The sequence below is a fragment of the Enhydra lutris genome, unplaced genomic scaffold, assembly GCF_002288905.1.
Source record: "Enhydra lutris kenyoni isolate GAN:26980312 unplaced genomic scaffold, ASM228890v2 scaffoldscaffold22, whole genome shotgun sequence".
In the NCBI taxonomy this organism is placed as follows: domain Eukaryota; kingdom Metazoa; phylum Chordata; class Mammalia; order Carnivora; family Mustelidae; genus Enhydra; species Enhydra lutris.
The window spans coordinates 34,379,954-34,392,216 of record NW_019154106.1 but is presented as its reverse complement, the minus strand read 5'-3'; the positions used below and the strand labels follow the sequence as shown (position 1 = coordinate 34,392,216).

Sequence of the window (12,263 nt, the reverse complement as noted above, 5' to 3'; positions counted from 1 at the left end):
TCTCAGCATGAGCTGTAACATGCATATTGTCAAGATATTCTTTAGAGAGGCCAGCTTTAAGGAAAGTACCTGAGCTTTGTGGTTTGTAATGCATTAAATAATTAAGTTGTTTTCAGAACTGTTAAAAGATAAGGTACCTGATGGATGATCAGCATCCCAGCTATTCTGAGCAAAACTAGTTTTATTCTGTCTTCTGGGATTCATAAACATGAAAATTGTTTCTAAATTAAATGCATCTATATTGTAATTGAAAGACATTTCACTATTCTACATAATTTAAGAGATGAGTCTTGATTTCATGTTTGAACGAACATTATTATATCAAGCAATTAAAGAAGTTGTTCTTTTGGTGTCTAGATACAATGATATATGGAATGAATTTCCTGCCAGTTCTGCTTTTTAAGGTTTGAACATGGTTAATCAATATATTGGTTAATGTTTGCCATATATCTATTAAAATAAAATATAATGCCTATAGCCTTAGAATTATATAGAACCTATACAATTTTTTAAAAGACTTATTTTTTATTTATTTTTATTTTTTAGATGGATTGAGAGAGAGAGCACAGGGCGGCAGGGGCAGGAGAGGAAAAGAGAGAATAAGCAGACACCATGCTGAGCCTGCAGCCTAATGCAAGGCTTGATCTCAAGACCTTGAAAGCATGACCTGAGTCGAAATAAAGAGCCAGAGTCTTAACCGACAGAACCACCCAGGCACCCCTATACAACATTTTTTAAACAAGATTCAGAAGAGATTTCCAAATTTCTCCATGCTTATCTATTACCATTCTGATCACTATTTTTCATTTGGCCTGGTAAACTCATCACTAATAATTTAGAAGTCATAGAATAATTAGATAATAAATTAGAATTCTAGTTAATATAGTTTGACTGAGAACACATTCACTCAGGAACAAAAGCTGTGAATAATGTCTAACGTCACTTATTGTAAAAACAACAAAAAAATATTGATTTTATTTGAGAGTAATGCAGCTGTTTCTCTGGGAGAGTTGAACATTTGTTTTGCTTAGACTTAGAACAATGGGTAACAGTATCTGACAGGGTTCCACTTTCAGGCCATGCTGCTTTTAAATATGAAAAGCACGGCGACGCCTGGGTGGCCTGATCATTTGGGCATCTGCCTCCTGTTGGGTCATGATCTCAGGTCCTGGGATCCAGCCCCGCATCAGGATCTCTGCTCAGCGGCGAGTCTGCTTCTCCTTCTGCCTCTGTGATCCCTCTCCCTTGCAATTGTTTCATTCTCTCTAAAATAAATAAAATCTTAAAAAAATTAAAAATATGGAAAGCACGTAAAATGAAATAAAAAACTATCTTATTTTCTTTTATTTTTCCTACCAACTATTCATTTACTTCTAGGTCTTCTCACTGAAGGACTTTTGCCTTCACCTGAGATTAAATGTTATTAGTACCATAAGACTCAGATGACCCTTAATAATGGACTGGAGTGGATGGTATACTTCAAGCAAAGGAAAATGTAGAAGAAAATTTGTATATGATTTTGTTTTAACCCAGTCCTTGTTTAAATTAATACAAAGATGTCTGGAGACAGTGGGTCATAAACGAAGTGGGTATAAAGCAAAGGGCACACCATGCCTATTGCAGTTCTGCTGTAATTTTGCGATTATCTTAACCTGTAATAATTTTATTTGTTTTAAGTATTGGAAGGGAGAGGATGAGAAATGAAAACACGATTTCTTCTTGGCCTTATATCCTTGAGGTCAGCCTTACCTGGATACACAGGATTATGGATATTTCCTGCCTTCCTTTGTTCCTCCCACAAATACTTATTGAAGCCTACTATGTATCTGATTCTAGATTAGATGCCTGGAATACTCTGAGGCAAAATGATGAAAAAAAAAAACCCTTACCTTGATACAGTTTTTACTCTAGTAGGACAAGGCAGACAGCAAACAACAGATAATATATTGTTTAGTGTTATATAACATGGTAGAAGTTAGTAAGTGCCAAGAAAAATAGACTGGGGAAAGTGGGCTAAGGGTCTCGGGGAGAGATGTTATGTGATGTCATTTGTAATGTGGCGGATCACTCAGGCGCCTCAGCTGTCAGGTCCGATGAGTCTTACAAGGCAAGAATTTGGTGGAAAATTGGCCAGTTTATAAAAAAATAGTGTGGGTGGATGGGTGCAGCAAGGGGAGGGCCTTAAAGCAATTTTGATGAGCAAGTGATTAGTCTTGGTAAGTGAGCTCTTTCAGTTGGCTCACGGATTTATATCCTGTGAACAAGTATTTGGGGAGCAAGCCGCTCAGGAATTATTGTTTGGTTTAGTGTTGTTGAACACAGCTTTAGAAAATAGTATCTATTCTGAATATTATTTAGTATTAGAAGCTATGTTGGCTTCAGTACTTATGTTAAGACTTCGTGCCTTTATTTTTGAAATGAGAGTTGTAAGTATTAAATAAGATCACACATGTAAAGCACTTATGCCTGAGACTGATGTTGAATAAATATGCAACATATGCTAGCTGATATTATTTTTATAGGACCTTATTGAATAAAACATACACATTCTGATGCCAACATCAGACAACCAGTTTCTGGTATGAGACTGTGTAATTTCAAATTCTGGAACATCACTTGTTAGCTTGTCTCCTATTATAGATTGCAACTTTCTTTAATCATCTTTCCATGTCTTATAACTGGAATGTAAAACAACACATTTTTTTCTTTGCTTTTGGATTGCCTGTATCCAAACCAAAGTGACTGAAACCAAAATGTGTGTGCTTGTCTAACCTACACTATTAATAAGCATTGTTTTATTTGCAGAATGACATGAATTACATAGCATCCAGTGGACTTCTATTTAAAGATGGCAAAAAACGGATTGATTACATCCTGGTTTACAGGAAGTCAAATATACAATATGACAAAAGAAACACATTTGAAAAGAACCTCCGAGCAGAAGGCCTGATGTTGGAAAAGGAAGTAGGTGCTTTAATAACACTTGTTTTATGGCATAATGGGCTAGAAGGGATATAATCTCTTATATTTTAGCATGGGAAGTGTATAGCACATGTTTCTATAAAATGCATAGTTATTTTCTCCCAAATGTAAAAGAAATACGTATGTACGGTCCCATTTAAATGTGTATTCCTTTTTTACTTACACATTTTCGTAAATTTAAATATTTTTCAAAGGGCATAACTATTTTTACAATTTCACAAATTGAAAAAGAAATCATTATACCTATATAAAGTATAAAACCAACGAAAAGAAGGATGCTGAAAGAGTGCCAAGCCGTTAATGTCTGGGTTTCAATATTGGAACTGTAAATGAGTTCCTCCTCAATCTTTTTTTTTTTCTAATGCTTTTATTTTTATTTCAGACCTTATTTTTTTTAGGGCCATTTTAGGATGGCAAAACTGAGAAGAAGGTACAGAGATTCCCCATAGAGCGCCTGCTCCCACAGATTTTCTCCCATCATCAAGATCCCTGTACCAGAGTGATACCTTTGTTAGGATTAATGAACCTACATGGGCTCATTATTATCACCCGTAGTCCAATAGTGTTCACTCTTGACGTTGTACATGATATGGGTTTGGGCAAATGTACAATAACATGAATAACATGTATCTACCCTATGGTATAATGCAAAGTATTTTCACTGTCCTAAAAATCCTGTGTGTTTTGCCTGTGCCTCTCTCTGCCACCCTCAGCTCCCAGCAACCACTGATCTTCTTACCGTCTCCATAGTTTTACCTTTTCCAGAATGTCTTATAGTGGAATCATACAATTTGTAGCCTTTTCAGGCTTGATGTCTTCCACTGAGTCATATGTACTTAAGGTTGCTCCATGTCTTTTCATGGCTTTATAGATATTTTCATTTTAGTGCTGAATACTTTTCCATAATATAGATGTACCACAGTGTGTTTCTTCATTCACCTACTGAAGGACCTCTTGGTGGTTTCTAGGCTTTGACAGTTATGAAAAAAGCTTCTTTAAACATCCTTGTGCAGGTTTTTGTGTGGACGTAAGTTTTCAACTTTGGGTAAATACCAAGGAGTGGATTGCTGGATCATATGGTAAAAGCATGTTCATTTTTGTGAGAAACCCTCACACCGTCTTCCCAAATGGCTGTGCCATTTTACATTCATTCCCACCAGCAATGAATGAGAGTTCCCATTGCTCCAAGTCCGCACCAGCACTTGCTGCTGCCAGTATTCTGAATAATGGTCATTCTAGTAGGATAGTAGATAGTGGTTGCTCATTTTTTTAATTTGCATTTTCCTGACGTATGATGTATAGCATCTTTTCATGTGCTTATTTGTCATCTATATATCTTGTTTAGTGAGGTATCTGTTAAGGCCTTTCAGCTGTTTGTTTTCTTATTGTTAAGTTTTAAGAATTCTTTATATATTTTCGAATAACAGTTCTTTATCAGATGTGTCTGTTGCAAACATTTTTTTCAGTCTGTTGCTTGTTTTCGCCTTTCTTTTTTTAAAAAATATTTTTATTTTTTTATAAACACATAATGTATTATTAGCCCTAGTGCATAGGTCTGTGAATCGCCAGGTTTACACACTTCACAGCACTCACCAATATCCATAACTCTCATTTCTTTTGACATTGTCTTTCACAGAGCAGAAGTTTTTAATTTTAAGCAAGTCCAACTTATCAATTTTTTTCATGGACTGTATTCTTGGTGTTTTATTTTATTTTTTTAAATTTATTTTTTTAATTTTTTAATCTTTTTTTATTGTCTTGTTAGTCACCATAAAATACATCATTCGTTTTTGATGCAGTGTTCCAAGATTCAGTGTTTATGTGCAACACCCAGTGCTCCTTGCAGTACGTGCCCTCCTTAATACCCACCACCAGGCTCAGCCTGGTATTATATTTTAAAAAGCATCCTCATACCCAAGGTCATATAAATTTTCTCTTATTTTGTCTTTTAAGAGTTACATAGTTTTTCATTTTATATATAGGTCTTGATCTATTTTTAGCTAATTTTCATGAAGGGTGTAAGGACTGTGTCTAGATTTATTTAGATAGCTTTTGCATGTGGATGTCCAGTTGTTCCAGCATCATGTGTTTAAAAAATGGTTTTTGCTCCATTGTTTGACCTTTGATTCTCTGCAAAAGATTACCTGGCTTTCATAAGTCAAGTAGATATTTATGTGGGTCTATTTCTAGGCTCACCATACTGTTCCATTTTTCTATTTGCGTACTTATTCACTAATTCCACTACTGTAGTTATTTAGTGAGTCTTGAAGTCAGGTAGCATCAGTCCTCCAAATATGTTATCCTCCTTCAAAATCGTGTTCACTATTCTGTGTCTTTTTCTTCTCCATAATCTTTGTCAGTATCCACAAAATAACTTGCCGAAATTTTGATTGGCATGGCACAAATCTATAGATCAAGTTGAGAAGAACTGACATCTTGACAATATCGTCTTCCTATCCATGAACATGAAATCTCTCTCCACTTATTTAGTTCTTTGACCTCATTAAATAGAATTTTATAGTTGTCCTCATATAGATATTGTACATGTTTTCTTTAGATTTATACCTAAGTAATTAGATCTTTGTGGTACTAAGGTAAATGGTATTGTGTTTTTACTTTCAAATTCCATTGTTCATTGCTGAAAGAAAGCAATAACTTGTATATATTAACCTTCCATCTTCAAAATTCCTGTTGTAATTATTTATTGGTTCCAGGATTTGTTTTTGTTGTTATTGTTGATTTGTTTGAAATTTTTACATGTCTCTGTCATCTAACTATGTCATCTGAGAACAAAAGAGTTTTCTTTATTCCTCCTGAGTCTGTGTACCATTTTTGTTCTTTTTCTATCACACTGTATTCACTAGTACTTCCAGTATAATGTTGAAAAGGAGTAAACAGGTGCCTTTTTCCTGATCTTAGTAGGAAAGCTTCTAGTTTCTTACCATTAAGTATGTTAACTGTAGGTGTTTTATAACTATTCTTTATCAAGTTGAGTAAGTTCAACTCTATTGCTAGTTTACTTAGTTTTTATCATGAATGGATATTGAATTTTGTCAAATGCTTTTTATGCATCTATTAATATGATCATATGATTTTTCCTTTTCAGCCTGTTGATATGATGGATCACATTAGTTGATTTTCAGATATTGAAACGGCCTTGCATACTTAAGATAGATCCCAATTGGTTGTGGTATATAATCCTTTTTAGACATTGTTAGATTCTATTTCCTAATATTTTGTTAAAAATTTTTGTGTGTATGTTCATGACAGATATCGGTCTGTAGTTTTTTGTTTTTTGTTTTCTTGGAGTGCCTTTGTATGATTTTAATAATAGTGTAGTGCTGGCCTCATAGAATGAGTTAGGATGTTTCCCCTCCACTTGTGTACTCTGAAAGACATTATAGGAAAGTGGCACAATTTCTCTGCTTGGTAGAAACCATCAGTGTACCTATCTGGGCCTGGTGCTTTTTTCTTTTGGAAAGTTATTAATTAATGATTCCGTTTCTTCTTTAATAGATACAGACCCATTCAGATTGTCTACTTTTTGTATGTGAATTTTGGCAGATTGTGTCTTTAAAGAAACTGGCCCATTTCATCTAGGTTATCATATGTGAGCATAGAGTGAACCATAATATTCCTTTATTAACCTTTTAATTTCCGTGGGCTCTGTAGTCAAGTCCCCTCTTTCATTTCTGATACTGATAATTTGTGTCTTCTCTATTTTTCTTAGTAAGCTGTCTAGAGGCTTAATGATTTATTGATCTGGTCAGAGAACAAATATTTCACCAATTTTTCTGTTGTTTTTTTTTTCTGTTTCAAATTTTACTGGTTTATCCACTAATTCTTTTTTATTGAAGTATTGTTGACATAATGTTATGATATGATATGCTCTAAATTCTTGTTCTTTTTTTCTACTTATTTTGATTTTAATTTCCTCTTTTTTTTTAGTTTCTTAAGGTAGAAACTGAGATTATTGGCTTTAAATCTTCCTTCTTTTTTTTTTACATGCAGTCAATGCTATAAATTTACCCCTAAGCACAACTTTCACTGTATTTAAATTTTAGATAGTTTAAATACTGATAAATTGTGTTTACACTTGCACATAGCAGGAAAATATTTTTTCCTCTGGAGATTTCATCTTTGTCCTATGTGTCATTTGGAAGTGTGTTATTTAATCTACATATATTTTGAGATTTTCCAGTTATCTTTTTGTTATTGATTTTAGTTTAATTCCATTGTGGTCTGAAAGCAGACATTGTAACATGATCTCTACTCTTTTAAATTTGTTAAGATACGTTCTATGGCCTAGAATATAGTTTATCTTCTTGAATGGTCCATGTGAGTTTGAGAAAATGTGTATTCTGCTGTAAATGTAGTAATTTATAGATGTCAATTGTATCTACTTGATCAATGGTGTTTGTGAGTTCAACGATTTTTTTTTAAGATTTTATTTATTTATTTGAGACGGTGGGGGGGTAGCAGGCTCCCTGCCGAGCAGAGAGCCAGATGTGGGGCTCCATCCCAGGACCCTGCGATCATGACCTGAGCTGAAGGCAGAGGCTTTAACCCACTGAGCCACCCAGGCACCCCGTGTTCAATGATTTTCTTACTGGTTTTCTGCCTGTTGGGTTTGTCTAATTCTGATAGAGGATTGTTGAAGTCTCCATCTGTGACAGTGGATTCATTTGTTTCTCCTTGCAGTTCTGTCAGTTTTGCCTCACACAGTTTGACATTCTTATGAGGTGCATACACATTAAAAGTTGTTATTGTCTTCTTGGAGAATTGGCTCCTTTATCATTATGAGATGGCCTTCTTTATCTCTGACAACTTTTTTTCCTTGAATGATTGTTTTAAAGTGTTCTTTAAAGGATGTTATTTTTTTCTACTGAAACAATAAAACTATCAATGTCCATTAAAAAAATAGTAGATAAAGAGAAAGGAGATAGAAACATATCTTTCATACTCCTTTTATCAAAAACATATCTTTCATACTCCTTTTTATCAAAAATCTCTTGCCATTTTAGTTAAGCCCCTAAAGTCCTAAAAAACATCCATTAAACACATAATTATCATATTACAAAAGAAAAAAATCTTAATGTGAAAAAACTTAAAGTATAAAAATGTACAAAGTAAGAAGTCAAAGTTTACATCTACTATCTCCCAAATCATGTCCTTTTCTTTATTAATAGCCCTATTAATACCTTGATTTTATTCTGCTAGGAGTCCCTCAAGATATTTTCTATGTATATATAAAATGTATACATTTTTTAGAAAAAAAAATAGTCATTTTATACATACTAGTCTACTACTCCAGTCTGTCATTTAACAATGTACTATGAATATCTTAAATTGCCATTATATTTTGATCCAGCTCATCTTTTTTGTAAGGTGTATAGTGTTACAACTTGGGGATTTAATTAGCCATTCCCTTATTCAAAGACAATTTTTAAATTAAGTTTTTGAGGGGCCTCTAAATTACTACAAGTGTGATTCAACTACTTTTCTAAAAAATGGGACAGACAAGGTGAAAATTGTTGATGATTTCTTTGATTAAATATCTAAGTAATTTGCTAATCAATGTCAGTTAAATAGAGTGCTCACAGGTACTTACATATGATATGGGAGCCTCCTCCCCTTTTTTCTCACGGGACAGCTCCTGTTGTTAGTTTTCTAAGAAACACATAAGGATATACTGAATTATAATTTGAGGATGCCCTAGAAAACTGAAGTATTTATATTTATTAACGCTTTTAAAATATATATAAAATAACATTACAATGGCTTGACTCTTTACAAGGTAAGGATTTATTCACACACTGTCTAGTGCTATAGAATTGATCAAGTTGAGTTCTGGTCTCAACTTCTATTGACTCCTTTAATTGTGTTTCCCTTTTTTGTTTTTTTTTCTGGGAATTTTAACCCAGAATATCCATATCACTAGAGTAATTCAACCAACAAGTATTTATTACAAAATCTTATGAACTCAGTCTTGTGATAAGATTTTATTTCCCCATGATTTCTCCTCCATGTAATCAATCATTTCCTCATCTGTTCCCAGTGCAATTTATACATACATCCAATTATAATATTGTTAGTTATTTTGCTTACATATCTCCAATTATTTATTAATTCAGCAAATAATCTTATCACATACTATTCAAGCTACTGGGGATCCAGTCAGTAAGTAGACTTTCATTAAATTTACACTACATAGGAGTCAGTCTTTCATAATTTCAATCTGTGATAAGTGACCCCTCCCCCCCCCAAAAAAGTAATCCTAGAAAGATTTATTTTAAGGGCAGTGATCTAGTCTGGACGGTGAGGGAACACTAGAGGAAGGGAAGAAGTGAAATTAAAAAAATAATCTTTGAAATTTAAAAATGGATAATACCTAAAATAAGTCAAATAAAAGGGCAAGACATGGTTTTCAGTACTGACTACACATTCTAATCACCTGGGTATCTCTTAATCTATTAATGCCAAACCCCATTATCATAGGAATCAATTGGTTATCATGATGGCAGTGGGAGGAAGGACCCTGGCATTTTTTAATACCAGAATAAAAGGGTACTAGATGAGTATGGAAAGAATGGTGAGGGCTAAATAATTACACCTAGTAGTATAAGATTTTTGATGACTTTCTTAAGAAAAATGGGGAACTATTGAAAAAATTTAAGCAGGGCAGGATCATGACCATATTTGTTTTCTAAGAAGATACCTTGGAATCCTGAAAAGAGGATAGATTTGAAGAGTAGGACTAAATGCACAGATATCATGGATGGCATTAGAGAGGGAGGAGGAAGATAGAGATCTGATAAATATTTAAGTTAAAAGGTAGATACTTGGTTTGGTTATGATAGGAAAAGAAAGGAAGATCTCAAGGATAATTTAGGATTGTGGCTTGAGCGATTTCTTTATTCATTCAAGGAGCATTAATGAAGTACCTATTATATACTATATTCTGGAGATAAATGGGAATCAAGATAGATAAAAATGGGTAATGTTTTCATAGGAGGAGAGAAACCATAAATCAACAAGAAAAACTGCATAATGAGAAATGTAGTACAATTATTAAAACAGAATAATTTATTAAAGTTTTTTTTTTAAGTTTTATTTATTTTAGAGAAAGAGAACTAGCAGGAGTTTGCATGTGTTGGGGGAGGGTCAGACGAAGAGGAAGGGAGAGAATCTCAAGCAAACTCCCCGCTGAGCATGCAGTCTAACAAGGGGCTTGATCTTATACCCATGGTGATCATGGTCTGAGCTGAAATCACGAGTCAGATGCTTAACTGACTGAGCCACCCAGGTACCCCTAAAACAGAATAACTTATATAGGGAATGTGGCTAGGTGGTTATGTATGCATGTGTGATCCGAAAGAGTTATAAATGAAAAGGAGTCCATCATGGGAAGATTAGGGGACAAAATACTACTGGCAGAAAGAATAGCAAGTAGAAAACTACTTTTGACAAGAAGAGAGCTAATTTGGGGGAGAAAGTGGAGTGGGATTATGGGAACAAAGATCATAAGCTGGTAATTAAGGGGCCTTTGAGAAATATAAGTAGAAAATGTTTGAAGTTTGTGTTAGAGCCCACTGAGGAGTGTGAACTGAAAGTTAATGCTTTTGTCTTTAGAACATAGATGGTAATATAAGCCACATATTAGGATGAAGCCACTAGAGAGAAGAAAAGAAAATGAATCTAGGGGTGAGACTGTAAAATATAGGAGAGGAGAGTAGACATTTGAAGGTAGATGGAAGAGGCAGAGAAGAGGAGTCACAAGGAAAAGGGACTAGCAGGGTAACGTACCGCTGAGCAGTCCAGTAAGACAAGAAGGAGGCTCGTTCCATTGGAGGTTGTGAAAATCTTTGGTGAAAGCAAGGAGAATCATCTCTCTGAGGAGACAGACGTGCAACCATGATGGACATGGTTTGAAGAGCGGAAAAGCAGAGACAGCAGCAAATGTTACCCTGTAGGTGGGAGGATGAAAAGCAGTAGCCAGAGATGGGCAAGAGCTCTTAGGAGGTTTCATTCTCTCTTTCTTTCTTTTTTCTTATATGAGATGCTTAAATGGTGATGGGAAAGAAGGGTGAGGAGAGGGTGAGAAGAGGGAGGGGAGGGAAAAGAAAGGGCTTGTGATACGAGGACAGAGAAAAGGAAATTATGAACATGTCAGCAAGTATCAGACTTGTTAGCTGAAAAATAGGAATATCCCTCAGGCACCAAGTTCCCAGTTTTTAAATTTACATTCACCAGAGCTAAGCCTTGAGTCTGGCAGAGAACAGGTTTCAAATCCTCATTGTATCACACGTTCATATGGACAATTTCTAGATGATCACATCACCAGTAGATAGGGATTCATATTGGAAGGCCATATAAATGAATAGGTAGATGATCTGTAACTGTGCTTGTGTTCCAAGTACATTTTCAGGTTGTATGAGCAATTTGTCTTCTTAGACCTACTCTTATCAACTACCACATTCTGTTTTCTTTCAGCTCTCTGCCACCAGCTCGCAGAGAGTGACTTTGTAAAAACTCAATTTTTAAATTCCTTCTCTCAAAAGTGAATATTCTACTTCTTGGGAATTTTGGATGGAATAATTAAATAATAATGTGAAGTGTGAAGGCGGTGGGTGTTTTGTTCCCTCCGAAAAGGCTGCCTTCATCAGAACTAACAGAATAGCAGCAGATTGGGAGCTTTTGATTCCAAGGGGGAAAGTGATCTTTCTCCCTGGCAACACCGTCCCTTCACCAACCCCCTGCTCAGTAGCTGTGAGAACATGAAACTACTTTTGTTTTGTTTTAAGTAGAGGTATAACAAAAGAGAAATTAAGTTGAGGAAGTTATAAAAGAAGACAATTCATGCTGCTTGAAAAAGATCTATATATATTTAAAGTTAAGACATACAAAATTAGAAATGTTCTAGCTGTATGTGCACTTAGCTTGACATTTCACTCCTTGATGGTAGAATTAATGTAGAAACATCTTTCTAAAGCATCTCTTTTATTTAAGTGTATTAGATATTTTCACATCTTAAAGGTTGACAGGAATGAATTAATAATCAGTGCTATGCCAGGTATTCATGATGCTAATTTGAATTTTGACATAATGCCTCTTCCAGAATAATTCTGGTTTATTTGCATTCTTGTTTCCATCATCTCTTGGTGAGGTACAAGTTACATAGGACGTGTACTTAAAATAAGTTAACTCACTCATTCATCCATTCAACGAATGTTTAGTGAGTGATTACTCTGTGCCCTGCATGGAACTCAGTGCTTAGTAAA

At 34.6% G+C, this 12,263-nt stretch overlaps 1 protein-coding gene across 3 annotated transcripts in view; it reads left to right on the top strand.

Moving 5' to 3' along the window:
- LOC111149717 (anoctamin 3) overlaps nt 1-12,263 on the top strand; it is a 445,297-nt gene that overhangs the window by 320,774 nt on the left and 112,260 nt on the right. Inside the window, exon 1 of one of the 3 annotated variants that reach the window (XM_022506954.1) lies at nt 2,812-2,964. The exons of the other annotated variants lie outside the window; for them this stretch is intronic. Within the exon in view, the coding sequence (XP_022362662.1) occupies nt 2,812-2,964 (153 nt within the window). Of the gene's footprint in view, nt 1-2,811; nt 2,965-12,263 lie in introns of those variants that run through there. 3 annotated transcript variants of the gene reach the window in all.